This window comes from Panthera tigris, chromosome C1 (genome assembly GCF_018350195.1).
Source record: "Panthera tigris isolate Pti1 chromosome C1, P.tigris_Pti1_mat1.1, whole genome shotgun sequence".
Taxonomy (NCBI): Eukaryota; Metazoa; Chordata; class Mammalia; order Carnivora; family Felidae; genus Panthera; species Panthera tigris.
Window position 1 is genome coordinate 419,937 of NC_056667.1, and position 17,079 is coordinate 437,015.

The 17,079-nt window shown below is 58.0% G+C and overlaps 2 protein-coding genes and 1 pseudogene across 7 annotated transcripts; 2 read left to right on the forward strand and 1 right to left on the reverse strand.

Moving 5' to 3' along the window:
- Positions 1 to 14: 14 nt before the first annotated feature.
- Positions 15 to 12,675, reverse strand: INTS11 (integrator complex subunit 11). 2 transcript variants are annotated; one of them, XM_042994297.1, is made up of 17 exons: positions 12,525 to 12,675; positions 9,554 to 9,651; positions 8,942 to 9,015; positions 7,466 to 7,694; positions 4,109 to 4,207; positions 3,991 to 4,025; positions 3,634 to 3,742; positions 3,023 to 3,087; positions 2,540 to 2,729; positions 2,130 to 2,213; positions 1,651 to 1,740; positions 1,382 to 1,544; positions 1,049 to 1,156; positions 900 to 961; positions 686 to 828; positions 478 to 607; positions 15 to 350 (listed from the first exon to the last, which is right to left on the reverse strand). In XM_042994297.1, the coding sequence occupies exons 1-17, from the start codon at positions 12,550 to 12,552 to the stop codon at positions 285 to 287; spliced, it is 1,773 nt and encodes a 590-aa protein (XP_042850231.1). In that variant the 5' UTR covers positions 12,553 to 12,675; the 3' UTR covers positions 15 to 284. The 2 variants fall into 2 exon arrangements, with proteins under 2 accessions (XP_042850231.1, XP_042850230.1); XM_042994296.1 differs by having other exon boundaries at positions 3,604 to 3,742.
- LOC122240999 lies at positions 6,104 to 6,542 on the forward strand (annotated as a pseudogene).
- Positions 12,676 to 12,832: 157 nt separating the features above from the next.
- Positions 12,833 to 16,997, forward strand: LOC102972706 (ceramide-1-phosphate transfer protein). Of its 5 annotated transcripts, none has more exons than XM_042996862.1 (4): positions 12,833 to 12,919; positions 14,567 to 14,615; positions 14,916 to 15,072; positions 15,326 to 16,997. In XM_042996862.1, the coding sequence occupies exons 3-4, from the start codon at positions 14,951 to 14,953 to the stop codon at positions 15,846 to 15,848; spliced, it is 645 nt and encodes a 214-aa protein (XP_042852796.1). In that variant the 5' UTR covers positions 12,833 to 12,919; positions 14,567 to 14,615; positions 14,916 to 14,950; the 3' UTR covers positions 15,849 to 16,997. The 5 variants fall into 5 exon arrangements, with proteins under 5 accessions (XP_042852796.1, XP_042852794.1, XP_042852797.1 ...); XM_042996861.1 differs by lacking the exon at positions 12,833 to 12,919 and adding an exon at positions 12,926 to 13,605; XM_042996860.1 differs by lacking the exon at positions 14,567 to 14,615.
- Positions 16,998 to 17,079: the final 82 nt, after the last annotated feature.

Consider the following 17,079-nt stretch of genomic DNA (forward strand, 5'->3'; position numbering starts at 1 on the left):
AGGGAACACCCATGTGGTCTTTGGTTCTGTTTTTACTGGACAAAATACCTCAGGAGCAACCACCCATCTCTTGGGGGCTCAGGAATAGAAATAAAGGGTGATGAAGTCCCCAGGCCTATTTCTTTCCTCAGCCAGAACTGGCCAATCACGTAGGCACATAACGCTGGTTGTGTCCTCACAGACAAGTGCTGTGACCAGCCGTGGGCTCCACATCCAGGGACACAGGGAAGACCTGAGGCACAGACATGGCTCTAGAGGGAAGCCTAGGGCCCTCTGGCTGGTGATCAGCTGGTGGCCTGGGGTAGGCCCTTCTTGAGCAGTGACGTGAGGTGACTTCCCAGCTCTTCATCCTGTAGCCAGATGCAAGAGGGGGCAGTCATCTCACCTTCCCTGACCACCATACCTGGGCAGAGCAAGGTGATGGGGTAACCCCGCCTATCCTGACCTGCCGGGTACCGGGCCCTGGAGGCCACTCACCTGGTAGGTCCAAGAGACCAACAGCACCTTGGTGCCTGGGTCCTCGGAGTGGGCCGCGGCTTGGATAAGGATGGACTCCACGGTCACGGACCCGTCGGGAAGGTGCTGCACGCAGTGCTCCTTGAGGACGCTGTGGGGAAGCACTGTGAGACCTGCCTCGTACCCCTCTTCTTACCCGCCCCAGGGCCGGAAAGGGTTGGGTACCTACCTCTTCAGGTGGCTGTAGACCCGCATGGCTGTCTCCTGCTCCTTGCGAGGGTCGTGCAGATGGACACGGCAGGTGAAGCGCAGCTGGTGCTCGGCGAGACCCAGCTCCTTGAGGGCCTGCTCTGAGGACACTAGCCGGAAGTTCTGCGGGACAGGGGCAGGTCAGGGGGCATGGAGCGCCCGCCCCCGCCGTGCCCCCGCCCACGCGCACTCACACTGTCTTTCATGATCAGAGTGCCATGCAGGAGCCGGGGCTTTTTGGCATCAGGGAGAAGCCCTGTGGAGAAAGGGGCGAGGACTGGAGCTGCCATCGGGTCCACCCGCTGAGCCGCTCCCCTGCCCTGCCCTGCCCTGCCCTGCGTACCCTGTGCCATCTCCCGCTTCAGCAGCCCCAGCGAGATGCCTACAGGGATGCTGGGGCTTGTGGGCAGTGTCACCGTCTCACCATTGGCTGGCATGTAGCAGCTGACCCCTGGGCCGGAGGGGGAGGGGCAGAAAGCCTGTCGGGATCAGCTGGCTCTGCCCATGCTGACCCCATGGGCAGACCGTGCCCCACACCCCATGGCAGCCCACGCCCCCCCATTCCTCCCACATCCCGTGGCAGCCCACACCCCCCCGTGCCCCCCCAAGCCCTCCCCACACACCCCCCCCACATCCCGTGGCAGCCCGCGCCCCCCCACCCCCCACCCCAACCTACGGAACTCCTGCTCAATCTTCTGCTTCAGGAACTCCATCTTCTTGGCCTCCCCGTGCACCAGCAGCACGCTCTCGGGCTCCGCCTGGCCCACCAGCTGCATGATACCCTTGGCATCGGCATGGGCACTGAAGGACATGTACTCCACCTGCATCTTGACCTCCAGCTGCAGAATCACAGTGCACACAGGCCCTTACCACAAGCAAAGGCTCAGAGGGCTCCCGAGCGAGCCAAGGTGGGGCCCGTGGAGCGATCAGGAAGTGGGGACTCACCACCTGCCGCCCCTCCATCTCCAGCTTGCGCTGCCCACTGAGGATCTTGTGGCCCACGGTTCCCTGCACGCAGTAGCCAGGCATGATGACCTGTGGGGCAGTGAGGCGTGGAGCCGGCGGCCACCCTGCAGAGGACACCCCCCCCCCCCGCCATTCCTGCCTCGGGCTTTCTCTCTGTCTCTCCACCCCACCCCTGCTGCCTGTCTAAACCCGAACCTTTGATGGCCCCTTCCCCTTGCCAGCAGTTCCCCATCCCAGGCCTGAGTAGCACGTCAGCTAGGGAAGCCAGAAGGCTTTACTGCCCGATGCAGAGGGGCCGACGCACAGCAAGGGTGGGAGCTGCCCGGGTCAGACACAGGGCCCTGGGATACCGAGCCCCGTCCTGACAACAGCAGTGTCCCCAAGCCGGGCGGAGCCTCTGCTCCCCCACCTCTGATAAGGCCCTCCTGGGAGCTACACCTGGAGCCCAGATCCCTCACCATGTTCTTCTCATTCCCTGCCCACTTCCGGAAGATCTGCAGGGACTGGCCGGCATGCAGCATGCCTGGTGTGGCAAAAACAACCTGCAGGGCAGGCAGGGGACAGTCAGGGCAGTGGACACCCACCTGCCAAAGAACCAGCACTGGCCACGAGTCCGGCCCCTCCTCTGCCCTCAGAGTCTTTTGACCCTGCCCCCACCGCCGGCCCCATCTTCTGACCACCCCCCCATCTTTCCCTCAGCACAGTGCACCCCACTCCCTGAGGGAGACCTGCAGGCAGGGACCACTCACACGTCCCAGACACGGAGAAGGTGCACACATGTAGACAGCCAACGCTGGCTGCCTCGGCCCAACTTGGCTACCACGGGCACAGGACAGCCATCCCCACCCCCTCCTGGCCAGGGCCTCACCATCGGACCCGGGTTGTCGGCAAATGCTCGGTCGAAAGCCTTGATGTGCTTAAACTCAAACATGTTCCTCTGGACAAAGGTCTTCCGGATCTTCTGGTTGGTCCAGGTTATGAAGAGCTTGTAGTAGTGGTTGGCCTTCTCCGTGAGGCCCGTGGAAAAGTAGATGGGGGCCTTCAGGTTCATGCGCTCCCTGCGGACCGCGCCAGGGCCACGGTGGAGGAGCTGCCGGGGCAGGGCCAGCCCGCGTCCCCCTCACACCCCAGCCCAGGCTGCATCCGTGAAGGAATCGCCCCCTGCCCGCTCCCTCCTACACATCCAGGTCCCACAGAGGGGACGTAGGCACGTGACTGGGGGGCCCGGTACAGGCAGGCGCCCCAACAGATGTCACGTACCCTAACTATACTCTGCCTAGAGCTGGACATGGACATGCCGCTGGCACCCACTCAAGCCAGGGCTCCCAGAAACCGACTGGCTACCACCTACCAGAAGGTCTCCAGCAGGATGCAGAGCTCCTGAGCGCGGCCCAGTGCAAACACAGGGATCAGCACCTGCAGGGGAAGGGCAAGGCTGGCTCAGGCAGGAACCCCTGGCCATGCTGCCCACCCAAGTTAAAGCCACCTCTGATCACAGTGGGCAGGCGGTGGTTCCCTGTGGCTGCCTTCTCAGGAAGCGGCTACTATAAACACTGGCCCTGCTGGCAGCTCTGATGGCCAGGGCCTGCGTCCACTGAGAGGGCATGGCCAGGTATCCCCGAGAGTCAGAGGCCCTTTGCAGGCCACAGGTAAGGCCCCACGCTCTGCCCTCAAGTCCTGCTCCCAGCCACAATACATCGAAAACTGACTGCGGTGGATGCTCTGGCCAGCCCTGGGCTGGGATCTGAGATAAGGGATGAATAAGAACCCCCGTGGTCTTCAGGGAAGTTTTTCTTCCTAATGCTGAGAACACATTCCTCCCTACACACCCAGAACACATGGCACCCGTCCCCTGACATGCCGGAGGTGGCGAAGGACCGTGTAGCATGGTCGGGTGGGCACAAGGCCCAGAGCCCCGCCTGCACCAGCTACCTTCCCGCCACGCTCCACAGCCTCGTGGACCTTCTTCAGGAAGTCTCGCTCCCGGCAGCGCTTGGAGTCCCGGATGGTCGTGGCATATGTAGATTCTGTGATGAGCAGGTTGGGGCGGCATTTGTCAATCCAGGCAGCTCTATGACAGAGGTGGGCGTGGGCCAAGGTAGACAATCCACATGGCTGCAAGGCTAGGCTTCAAGGCTTAGGAGCAACAAAACGGACCCCAGCCATAGCCTCCCTTGACGCTCTGACAAGCAGGAGGAAGAGACTCTGCCACGCACAGAGGACACATGGTGGACACTGAAGGCACCCAGCACACCCCTGTGCATCACTGCACTCCTAGGGGGGTCCACACAGGAAGAAACAAACACATAGCCTACTCACCCCAAATGCCGGTCCGGGGTCATATTATAATCACCCTGGCAAAGAATGTGGCAATAAGGCAGGTGCCTCCTCTCCCCGGCCAGGCAGTCCCTCCAGTGCCCCAGGTGCTTCCACTGACCGTGTAGACCACAGACTCTGAGCCCACTTTAATCTGGAACATGGCTGCCCCCAGCACGTGGCCTGCATAGTAGGCCTTGATTTCGAGCTCATCATCCACCTACAGAGAAGAGGCCTCAACTCAGGTCTGCAGGCTATGCTGGGTTGAAGACGATGGCAAAGGGGCCAGGGAGGTGGACACTGGGGAGGCAGAGGGCAGAAGGGAACATGGTTCTCATCACGTTTCATCACGTTTCATCATTTCCTGTTTCTCACACACAACGTCCAGTTTTCAACCAAGAGCAACCAGACATAAAAGACGAGACACCACCACAGAAAGCAAAACAACAGTCTAGAGAAGCAGACTCAGAGCTCCTAGAGTTTTCAGACATGGACTTTAAGAGGGCTGTGACTAATACATTGAGAGACATAAAAAGGACCCAGGATGTTGACCAAAAAACTAGAAATCTTTTTTTTTTTTAAGGTTTATTTTTGAAGGGAGAACAAGCAGGGGAGGGGCAAAGAGAGAGAGGGACAGAGGATCTGAAGCAGGCTCCATGCTTCAGCAGAGAGCCCAACAAGGGGCTTGAACCCACAGACCATGAGATCATGACCTGAGCTGAAGTCAGATGCTCAAACAACTGAGCCACCCAGGCACCCCTAGAAATCATTTTAAAAAGTGGAAATCTAAACCAAAAATCATAATAACTCAAAGAATTCAATATATGAATTTAACAGCACATTGCATATAATCAGAGTACTAATGCGCTAAAATATATAGGAAAGACTATCTAGCACGAAGCACAGAAAGACAAAAGTGTCAGGGAAGGTCTGAAGTGAGAGGCCTAACATTCTGCCATCTGGAGCCCTGGGCTGGAGGAGAGCAACAGGCAGGAGTAACACTGGAAGAACCTGATGAAAGACATCAGGTCACAGATCCAAGAGGCTTCACACCTGGGCAGATTCAATGAGAACAGAACAACATTCAGGCCCATCGTAGCATCCAAAAATCCACCCCCCAAAATCCAAAGAGAAGAACACAACCCTACAAGCAGTCTAAGATTAAAGATGCTCTTCCAAACAGTGAATAGAAAGACACATCCAAAGGACCAAGAAAACAATGACAGCCAAACTAGAATTCCACACGTAATGAAAAAAGTCCTTCAGGAATGAGGGTGAAGCAGACCCATCTGCAAACAAATAAAAGAGATTCGTGGGGGCGCCTGGGGGCTCAGTTAGTTGAGCATCCAACTCTTGATTTCGGCTCAGGTCATGATCCCAGGTCGTGGGACTGAGCCCCATGTTGGGCTCTGCGCTGAGCATGAAGCCTGCTTAAGATTCTTTCTCTTTCTCTTTCTCTTTCTTTCTCTCTCTTTCTCTCTCTCCCCCGCGACCTCTAAAAAAATTTTTTAAATAAAAACAAAAATAAGAATAAATAAATAGAATGCATCACCCACCGATCCACACTGGTGTTCTCTAGCAGGAAGACGAATTAGAAAGTGAACAACACAAGAAGTAGAGAGGGTAAACACAGAGAAGACTTTGTCGGAATTAGTCAAGAAGTCCTGCTGAGTTTCCCGTGTACCGAGCAAATCAAAGTCAAGGCGAACGACAGCCTAAGTCAGGGAAGGGACAAGCAGATTTACGACGTTCTAAGAGCTTTCCAATACATAGAGGCGAAAGCTCCAAGTACCTTAGAGCGTCGTCACAAATGCGTTTTGTAGCCTCTACCGCTACAAGAATGAGAAGAGCATGAAGTTACTAACCAAATAAAAGAGAAGCAGAAATTTTAAAAAATTAATCCAAAAAAGGCAATAATGGAAAGAAGAAACATAGAACAGACAAGTCAAATAGGAAGCAAATGGTAAGAAGGTAGAGCTAAGCTCAAAGTTATTAAATGTGGAGTCCAAACGCTCCATCTGGACAGGTTATCAAGCTAGATTTTTTAAAAAGGAAAAAAAAAAAAAAAAGGGAAGAAAGAAAGAAAAAGAAACCAACACCTCTTTTGCTCAGGCCCATGGTGCCGGCAGGACAGGCTAGTGTCAGTCCTCACACTGCCAGGATGGTCCCCAGCCACAGACAAGATTAGAAGCAGCAAAGCCAACAGGACAAGGAGGCCCGCGGGGCCTGAAGGCCAACCCTTGTGGAGGCGCTTCCCATGCACAGGGAATGTGCCGGAAAAAGTAGGGGTTGAAACCAGACAGCCAAATTCTGCCATCAGGAAGTGTATCAGGGTCCAGCTGATCAAGAACGACAAAAGAAATCTCAGCCTTTGTACCCAATGATGGCTGTTTGAATTTTATTGAGGAAAATTATGAAGTTCCGGTTGCTGGATTTGGTCACAAAGGTCATGCTGTCGGTGACACTCTTGGAGTTCGCTTGAAGGTTTTGTCAAAGTAGCCAATGTCTCTCCTTTGGCCTTATACAAAGGCAAAATGGAAAGACCAAGATCCTAAATTTAATGGTGAACACATGACAGTAGGAAATTTCCATACACAAACAAAAACAAAAACAAATTACATGCCACTTAAAAGAGCTACATTTAAAACATGATGCAGGGGCGCCTGCATGGCGCAGTCGGTTAAGTGTCTGGCCCTTGATTTCGGCTCAGGTCATGATCTCACAGTTCATGACATTGGGCTCTATGCTGCCAGCACACAGCCTGCTTGGGATTCTCTCTCTCTCTCTGCCCTTCCCCCCACACACATGCACACTGTCTTTCTCTTTCTCAAAATAAATAAACTTAAAAAATAAAAACAAATTAAAAAAACATCTGAAACGTGTTGTAGTAAAGTTGAAAATAAAGCAATGGAAAAAGCCATGCCATGCAAACAGTAACCAAAGGTGGGAAAGGCAGGGATGGTGTAATGTTACCAGAAACACAGACTTTAAGGTAAGAAGCGTTATTAAAGATAAATACACATACTTGTATTGACAAGACGTTCAGCCAGAAGGATAAAACAACCCAAAATATATAGGCATCCAATAACAAGCGAAACCCACCGACTCTAAGGAGAAACAGACAAATCTACAATCCTTGTGCTAAGTTTTACCCAATTTGATTGCATTTGCCTGCTTAAAACCTTAACCTTCCTCCGCGACCCACATATGACACTTACCGAGACAAAGCCCAAACTCCACAGCTAGTACTGGGTGCCCTCCAGGGCTTGCCCGTCTCACTGTCCGGTCTCCACCTTCTTACATGTGTTCAGACGCACGGCTGGCTGAGCAGCAGAAGCTCTGTGCACTTGATGGGCACTCTAGCGCCCCCCTCCCACCCTGAATCTGGGCTGGGTCCCTACATGCTTGCCCACTGCTGCCTCCTAGTGGCCCCGCAGTATCAGACAGAGAGTGGGATGGGGTCTGTTAGGACCCTGACCTGGACCGTCTGGTGGAGGTGGACAGCTACCACCTTTTTCATACAGTCTTTGATCATCTGGGAGGTAAAGAAGTTGGCCTCGCCCTTCTTGTCCACAGCAATCTTGCGGTAGTCCTCCAGCAGGATGGGGCAGATGGCCTGGGTGGGGTGGGTCATGTAGATGGGCCCGTCGTAGCCCACCATCTCGCTGAAGTAGGGGAGTGCCCCACAGTGGTCCAGGTGGAAGTGGCTGAGGGTGCAACACAGATCAGCCCAGGGCCACTGCTCCCCGAGCAAGCCCGCCCCACAGCCCCTCCACACCAGGGCCCCACCGTGTGTCAGACGCCACCCTAAGTGCTGCAGAGTGACGAGGCAGCAAAACAGATGAAAACTGCTACCTTCCTGGAACCTACAACCTGAGTGTCTAGTAAAGCAGCGAGCGTTAAAGAGGTAATGCTTGCATCAGAGGTGTACGTTTTCTACGGTCAAATAGAAAGTAGCTGAGAAGGGGACAGGGCATCAGGAGAGCTGCCCTCCCCAGCAGATGGATGGAAAGACCCCATGGCACGTGAGCCAGGCCAGGAAGGCACTGGGGCGGAGGGAACAGAGTGCTGTGGGTCCACAAACGGAGCAAACTGCTGCATCAAGCCCATGTCCAAGAAGGGACTGAGTCCACAGGAGCCTCACAGCAGCTGAGGACGAGGCCGCCTTGGGCCACCAGGTCCCTGGCTTGCAAGGTGCGGGGAGAAGACCAGCAGGAGGCCGCTCTGGTCATCTGGCCACATGGCAAAGTTGAAGGTCAGGAAAAGGGCTGGACCCACAAACTGTGGGCTGTCTGGGTGGAGTGTGAGGAAGAGGAGGAAAGCAGGAGCTCCATTCAGCCAGGCTGGGGAGTTCAACCGTCACCAGAGAAGAGCCGGACCATGAGACTAGAGGTCAGGGGCAGGGTGGATGAGGATGTATGGGAAGGTCTGAGGACTGAGGACGAGCAGGGAGGGTGCAGTCACCGCTGCCAAATGCTGTTGAGAGGCTGAGTGAGGAAGTCTGAGAAGCAGCCCAGGGGTTCAAGGTGAAATGTGCCATCTTTGCATTGGGGGCAGTGGCCTCCCTGCCACGGGCCTATTGCCCTAACACAACCTCATCTTCTTGGGGCACCTGGGGCTCTCATCCATGACACTCAGGGGCAGAGCCAATAGGCACCCACAGCACAGAGCGCCCCTCGCCTCCACAGGGCTGATCAAAGCTTGTCAAGGGGCAACCATGAACACCTATAAGCTCACGCAGACACAGCCTCCAGGACCACCGTCCAGAGGTGGAGAGGGCCAGCCCTGGGGGTGAGTCACATAGGCAACCCGGAACAGAACCTGGGCCCGCAACACCCCACAGCCTGCAGCCTCCACGGGCCCCGGGGGGCTCTCCTGGGCCCACTAGGGCCCCCGAAGTGGGGTTAGATGTGAGCCGACATCACACTATGACCAGCAGCCAATGGGCACTCACCTGATGATCACACAGTCCAGGAAGTCGGTCAGCCGGCCATTGCGGGTGATGTAGGAGAAATCAGGGAAGCGCCTCTGAGAAGCCAAGAAAAAGGGTCAGAACGCAGCTGCCCTGGGTCTGCAGGTGATGGGAGTGGCGGGCAGCCAGCACTCCAGGGAGTGACTCCCAGGAGTGGGGAATAAAGGCACAGGCTGAGCCTGGGCACTAATACCCCCACCCTGGCAGGCCACACCAGGACCATAGACTGTTCACAGCCTCTGAAAACCCAGGGAGGGGTCACACTGACAGAACCAGTAACCAAGCTAGAAGCCCTGCCTGGGAAGCACCGAGCTGCCCCACATGACCCTGCAGGAGCCCGCGAGCCCCTGCTCTGGTACAGATCAACGCTTCCACGCAGGGTACCCCATCCGTCAAGTGGTGGGGCCCAGGGCTGCCAGGGAAGGCAGTGACCCCAGACCCACCTGCCTCCTACCACTGCCCACTTGCCCAAACTGTCCCTACTCTATGGGTCAGAGCCTGAGGCTCTAAAGCCTGGGATCCTACTGAGAACAGCAACAAGGAACAGGCAGCGTGAGGTCCCTCCAGGGACCTCCACCTTCCCTCAGGACTCACGTCGTCATTGAAGCCCATGTGCATTCCGCAGTCCAGCATGACATTCTTGCCCCCGATGGAGACCAGGATGCAGCTTCGGCCCACATCCTGGCCAGCTCCTGAACGGGAAGGTGGGATGAGGTGCTGCCACCCCCTTCCCACTTCCCCCATGTCCGCTTCCCTGCTGCTGCAAGTGATGGCCCCAGCCGCCTGCCTCAGGCCTCCAGTGGGTGCTCTGGGTCCCTGGCCCTGCAGAACCCTCAGCGGGTTGGGGAAACTAGATCCCCACGGCTGCCGTGTGGACAAAGGGTGAGGCAAGAAGCGCTGTCACCTCCACACACAGGCCAGGGAGATGTGCAGGGAAGGGACAAAGGGCCAAGCGGGTTCCAGCCCATGTGCCCTCCCCTACCGCACCTCCGAGCCTCAGGCCCTGCCACTACCACCTAGGTCAGACAGAAAACGCCCCTCACCTCTCGAGGGAGCAGCCTACCTGCTGCCGCTGGCCTCAACCGTCAAAGGCCAGGGGATGTGCAACAGGTGTTGGACTGTGGTCCTGGCACTTAATAGGGGCAAGGTGATGCTCCACGAGGCCTCGCCACCCCTCGTGAAACCTCAACTGGGGTGACATCTGAGCTGTGGGGACCCTCCCAGAAGGCATCAAGCGCCTCCAGGTGGTGCCACTGCAGAGCGACACTGTGCAGTAGCTTTAGCCCAGCCATGGGGAGACAGGGCCCCAGCTGTCCAGCAATGACCAGCTACAGTGGCCTCAGTGCAGATGCCCCATCACTGCACCCCATCAAGACATCCCCAGTCCAGACTTAACCTGAGTCCTATCCATGTTCTTGACTTCAAGTCCTACCAGCTGCTTCAGCCCCAGCAGGACACATCCCAGCAATCTCTTCTGGCCATGTGTCATCTCCTCTGGGGTCTGGAGGCCCAGGAAGAAAGGGACATACCCTTGCATGATGTCACCAAATGACCTGCTTTCTATCCTGATCCTACAAGCCTCCCTCTACCAGCCACGCGAACCTTCCGTTAACACCACACACACGAGGGTGACCAGGCCATGGCTCAGAGCAGGACCCTGGCTGGTCCTTGAGAAGCTTCAGTCAGCCATGACAACAGTAGGCGATCCTAGCCAAGAGCTCTGCCACAGGCCTTGGCCTGAAGGTCTCTCAAAGGCCTGCTCCTGACCCAGCAGGACGATGGCAGTGTCTCAGCTGTCTGCCCACTGCTACATCTTCAGCCCTAAAGCTGTGCCCAGAGGCCCTCCAAACATTTGTGACAGGGGAAAGGGGAGGGCTGCCTCTCTTTACAGAGGACGTGAAATCACAGAAGTCATAGGATCAGTTCACAGGCACATGGCTCCTAAGCACAGGGCCAGGGACGGTTTCCGGACTCCAGAGCTCAGCTCTGAGACACTGGCCACCCGCTCCCACCAGGACCCACAACAATCCCGAGGAGCAAGGATTGAAGCCTGAACTGGGCAGGAAGATGGGGAACAGTCGATGGCACACAAAAAGAGGCAGGACTCCGGAGAAAATAAAAGAGACGCCATGTCCGCAGAAGCTCATGTTCTAGGGCAAGCAGACGATAACCACATAGATAAGACGCACTGAGTGCGTCATGGAGAAGATTAAGGCAGAGAAGGGAACCCAAAAACCTCCAGAACCATACCAGGTAAGTCCTCCACAAAATGACTTCTGAGTAGTGTGGAGAGGGACAGCCAGGATGGGGGGGGGCAGCTGTGCAAAGGCTGTGTGATAAGACAGCCTTTGGGACTCTCCATATCTGACCAGAGAGCCCATGAGGTACAAACCGGCAAAGGAAAACAAGAGAAATAGTTCTGCTTTGACGGTGCTACGGCCTTGGGAGCACATCCAGGTGCATATCTGGGGTAACAAAAGCAGTAGAAAGAACTGTTCAAGGAGAACAGGGGACAAATCGTGAAGGGGCAGGCTGGAAGGAGGACCCCGCAGAGGCCCCTGGAAGGGAGCCAAAGGCAGGGAAGAGTGTGGGTCACAGCAGCCAGAGGGGACCCTGCGCCAACAGCTGCCAGAGTCTGTAGGAGTGACCTGTATGGCAGCAAAGAGATGTGTACTCTGACCTGACAGGCGAGGGGCAGGGGCCTTCATCGTGACTGTCAACAGCTCAGGGTCCACACAAAGGACTGGGTGGGCTGTTTTGGGGAAGAGCTCCACCATGAGAAAGGATACGCAGCTGCGTGGAACATCTGTGCAGGAAAATGCTCCCCACACACAGCCCAGTGTAGGAGGCAGGTTCTGGAACAGCAGAGCAGGAGTGCTGGAAGGATGCCCAGAGACACCTAGAGGGTTGGCCACCAAAATGATAACCCAGTTGTTTCTGGGACTCTGGATTCCCAGTGATCTTTCATCCTTCACAGTGTTCTGCACTGTCTGGGCTTTTAAAAGTGTCCGTTTATATCTTTTACAAAATTCAAAGCTTTTTTTTTTTTTTTTTTTCTTTTTAGCGTCGCAGGGATCATGTAAGACAAGGGCTGAACTGAGAGTGAATGGCTGTATTGGGTAAACGGGAAGCTGCAGGTAACGGGTGCGAGACGATGGAGGAGGCGGAAGGAAGCAGAGGCAGGGAGGAAAGGCGACCTAAAGCATCAGTCCATGTGGACAAAAGCTGGCGCAGCGACGATGGAGACCCTGTGCCTCTACGGTGACGGCGTCCGGAGGGCAGGCCCCAGGAGAAGGTGCAGAGACAGTCTGCTCAGGCCTGCTTTTCACCGTGAAGAAAGCTGGGGACGCAGCGGGCAGGGACCCGACCCCAAAACCGTCCCTCCGGTGCTCCTCCGAGCTTCTCCACACAGGGCCTGAGCCGGGAGCGGGAGCCGGCCCGAGGCCTCCGAGGACGACAGCTGTGGCCTCTGGGAACCTGGCCGGCCCTCTGCGCCCCCGCGGCTCGTCCCCACACCACCGCCCGGCCCCGCGACCGCGAGGCCGGCCGAGCGCGCCTCACTCACCCAGGGGAGTGACCCTGATCTCGGGCATGCTGTCGGGCGGGCTCCCAGGCCCCGTCGCCTCTGCGCTCACCGAGCCGGCGGGACCACTTCGACGACGAAATCCCGGACCCAGGACCACCACAACCCGCGGCACCGCACAGCGCAGGCGCGATCCCAACGGCGCCAGCTTCCGGTGCGCCCGCCGGAAACGCCGGCCCACGCGTTGAGCCTCGGGATTGGGCAAGCGGCAACCAATCCCGGACGGCAGGGCTGTGGTCGGGGGCGGGGCGGCGGGTCCCGCGGCGCGGCGGCGGCGGCGGCGGCGGCGGCGCAGGTGAACGGCGGCGGCGCAGGTGTGCGGAGGGCGGCGGGCTCGGGCCTGAGGCAGGGGAGCAGATACCAACCGAACTGAACAGGTGGGCCTGGGCATCGCCAAGGGGCTAGACGCGGGAGGGGGCGGCCGAGGACTCGGCTTCCACGCCTCCCTGGACGCTGGGCTCTTGCTCAATCCTTGGGCCTCAGCTGGAGCTGGACCCGCCTAGGACTGGGGTCCCACTCTGCCCGAGCCCCGGGTCCCAGCCCGGCGCCACCTGGAGCTCCCTTCCCGAACGAGACTTAGAGAGCTTCCTGAACAGGGCCTCGCTCCTGCTGGCTGGGCCTGGGGTGCCAGGGTGAGTGCCCCCTTCTCCTGAAGGTCCCCTTCAGCCTGCTGTCAGCCATGGAGCTGGGGTGCTCAGGCAGCTCTCCTGCGGAGACTTGATCTTGGGGCTGTGAGCTGACCCTGGGGAAGCCTTGGCCGTGCCCTGCATCACCTCCTCAGAGCTGGCAGGCTGCCTGCCCCGGCTGCACAGCCAATGTCCTTCCTGTTTCCAAGCTCTGAAAGGTTCCCAGCAGATCCTCTTGGCTGCTGGCTCAGGTTCTGGGGAGGAAGGCCAGGCCCACAGGATGTCTGGTGGCCAGGAACGTAGCCCTGAAGGCTTCAGAGACCATCTGCTCAGTGGACAGAAGACAGGCCCTGAGAGAGGGGAGGGGCGTGCCGGAAGTCTCCAGAGCACCATTTTCCTGAGGCCAGGCACAGCTGTCCCCCACACCTGAAGACAGGGTGAGCTCACCTCTGGGGGCTCCGCCCAATGCCAAGCACGTGGCCCAACCCATGGGGCCTGCAGGGCCTCAGCAGCCACGAGACCCCAACAGATGCTCTTGGCAGCCTGGGTGGTAGACGGGGCAGGGCGTGCTGGCCCATTTCCCCAGAAATGAAGGACCAAGTCTTAAGACATTGAGTTACCTGCCCCCAGAGTGAAGACAGAACCTGCAAGGGCACCCAGGGCACCTAGCCCTGGCTAGGGTTCTTGCCACAGCTTGGGCAGCCTCCCTCCCTCCCTCACGGAGAAGCCCTGCAGGGCTTCCAGCACTAGGGGCCCGGAACCCCCAGGCCCAGTGGGGTGAGGGCTCATCCTGGATGGTGAGGTGCAGCTGAGTCCCCAGGGACCGTCAAAGCCCAACTGCAGTGCTGACCCTGGGTGCCCAGGACAGCAGAGGCTGGGTTGTCCAGTGGCACCCACTCAGTATGTGGGCACTTGAATGTTTATGGAGTGACTGCATTAACGTGAGCAGAATCTAGGGCAGAACTCTGGCCTGGGGCACTTCCGGAAGGTTCCCTGTGGCTGTCTTCAGAGTGTAGAAGGACCTTTGACCCAGCTGCCTTTCCGTGTGGGACCTGTACAGTTCCAGTAGGAAAAGATTGGTGTCTGTCTGTCCGGCAGTGCTGACTCTGTAGCCTCTGCTCTGGCTTTCAGGACGCAGCAGTGAGCAAGGAAGGACTCAGCCCACCTGGCCACCTTTCATGGCCCTCCTCCTCACTCTACTGTCTCTTTTTCCATAGTACTCATCTTTTTTTTGCTCACCGTGTTGGAATTTTCTGGTTTTGTTTCTGTCTGACAACCTCCCCAAGAATGTTGCCCTGATAGGCAGGGCTATTTGTCTCATGGGGCGTCCGAGTGCCTGGGAGAGCAATTGGCTCTGGGCAGGGACTCAGCAGGTGTTTCTGCAACTGGCAAAAACAGGTGCTCTGGTGAGAGACAAGCAAGAAATGAGCAGGAACACAGGCTGCAGGTGAGATCGGCACAGCGATGGTGCAAGCCAAGTGACACGACAGGGCCACGCTGACATCTGTGGGCACGTGTTCCGGGCAAAGGGCAGCTTCAGGTCACTGAGTTCAAGCTTGTGGCCCAAGCAGAGTGAAGCAGGCTCCAGGGGAGAAGGGGCCTGGCCGGGGGATGGATCCCACTCTGGGCTTTCTTGGGGGGGTGGGGGGGCAGCGGGATCCCAGCTGTTGCTTTCTGCCCCTCCCCCCACCCTGAAGTAATGACTCAGGGAGCGAGCTGACTCACAGGGACACAACCCCCCCGCCAGCCTGGCTCCCTGTGTGTTTCAGCGTGTGTTGGAAAATGGGCGACCTGGAGTCGGACTTCAACCTGAAGGTTGTCTTAGTCAGTTTCAAGCAGTGTCTCAACGAGAAGGAGGAGGTGCTGCTGGATCACTACCTCGCTGGCTGGAGGGGGCTGGTCAGGTACATTCAGGGGCACTGCCCTGTGGGCCCCCACACAAAGGTGGGGCCTTTCTGGCCACACTTCCCGCATGCTATGCTATGCACTGTGCACACCAGGCTCCTGCCTGCCCGGAACTGGTCAGCCGTTCTCGTTCGCCACCTGGCTGGCAGCGCCGAACCTTACCACGCCTGCTGGCACGTGGACATGTACCCCAGGAGGTGGGGGGAAGTCTCCCCTGCACCCGGGGCTGAGCTCCTGCTTCCCCTCGAGCAGGTTCCTGAACAGCCTGGGTGCCATCTTCTCCTTCATCTCTAAGGATGTCACCACAAAGCTACAGATCATGGAGCGTCTGTGCAGCGGCCCACAGCAGGAGCACTACAGCAGCCTGCAGTCCATGGTGGCCTACGAGGTGGGCAACCAGCTGGTGGACCTCGAGCGTCGTTCCCAGCACCCCGACTCAGGCTGCCGGACGGTGCTCCGGCTGCACCGCGCCCTGCGCTGGCTGCAGCTCTTCCTGGAAGGTCTGCGCACCAGCCCCGAGGACGCGCGTACTGCCGTGCTCTGCACCGACTCCTACAACGCCTCTCTGGCTGCCTACCACCCCTGGATCATCCGCCGGGCCGTCACCGTGGCCTTCTGTACGTTGCCCACACGCAAGGTCTTCCTGGAGGCCATGAACGTGGGGTCCCCAGAGCAGGCTGTGGAAATGCTGGGCGAGGCCCTGCCCTTCATTGAGCGTGTCTACGATGTCTCCCAGAAACTCTACACTGAGCATTCCCTGCTGAACCTGCCCTGAGGGCCAGCGGGTGAGGTGGGGCATGTTTCTCCTTTCCAGAGCTGGGCTGGGGCAGCCAGGACCCATCAGGCCCACCGTGGGGATTTGCGGGTGCCCCAGGAATGGGAAATACGCTTTCCCCTGCCAGCTGAGCTACGGGCCCAGCATAGCCCACTCGGGCTGAGCTTCTGGGCTGCGGCATGGGGGCCGTGACAGAGAAGGCAAGCCCTGGCCATCGCTCCTCCTTGTTGCCTTGCTCTGCCCAAGGGCACCTTGGCTTCACCCTCAACCAGGTTACACGTGTGCAACCAGGCCTTGCCCGCATGGGTAAAGTGCCGAAGGCGGGAGGGTAAGGGCAGTATCCGTGTTCGTGCAAAACCCTGAAAAGCTGCCCCCTGCCTGTGAGCCAAGTGTGTGAAATGGGGCGAAGTCACAGGTCCCCACAGTGCAGAGACTTCATCCTGCTTGCCAGCAAACTCACCCAGCAGGTGCTTCTCTGTCCCTGGCCCATCTCGGTGTCAGGCCCTGGGTGCAGTGCCTAGGTCCAGGCTCCCGGGCCCCTCCACACGGGGTTGGCTGTCCCCAGGACAGGGATGGAACCCCTGGGCAGCAGTGGACAGGCCCTCTCCCTGTCCCTCACCTCCTTGTTAGCCAGGGTCCCACATGTCCTCAGCGGCAACACGCAGGAGCCAAAGCCCTGAGCGGAGGCCTGCCCTGCCTCTAGTTCTGCACACTTAGCAGCTGCCCCCTGCAGCCACCCTGTCATTCAGGTGCTCCCCCAGGCAGCTGCCTGTGAGTCTGCACAGCACACCTCCAAAGCTCTAGAGAGCCCATGACTCTGCTGGTCCAGTTCTGGCCTCTCCCTCCCCGTCATCCAACAAGATGCTGCCTTCCGTCCTCCCCGTCCCTACAGAGCTCAGGAGACCCGGGATGATATGGCACACGGAGAGAGCCTGGACCCTTTTGCCCAGCTGACAGGCCAGCCGTCACCAGACACTTGGGGGCCTAGCGTCTCCTACTGGCTCTTCACTGTGAGCTCAGGGCCCTCAATGCCAAGGGGACTGTACCCACCATACGGAGATGTGCGTAAGTGTGAACTTGCAGAGACCCTGGGAAAGTGTGATACGGGTGATGGATTTTCAAACATCAATAAATTCCCCTTCTAGAGCAGGTGGCACGCTCCAGGACGGGGGCTGTTTGCTGCGTCAAGCACTGGCTTACTGAAGGGGAGACGTGACCCCGTGGGGGCTTA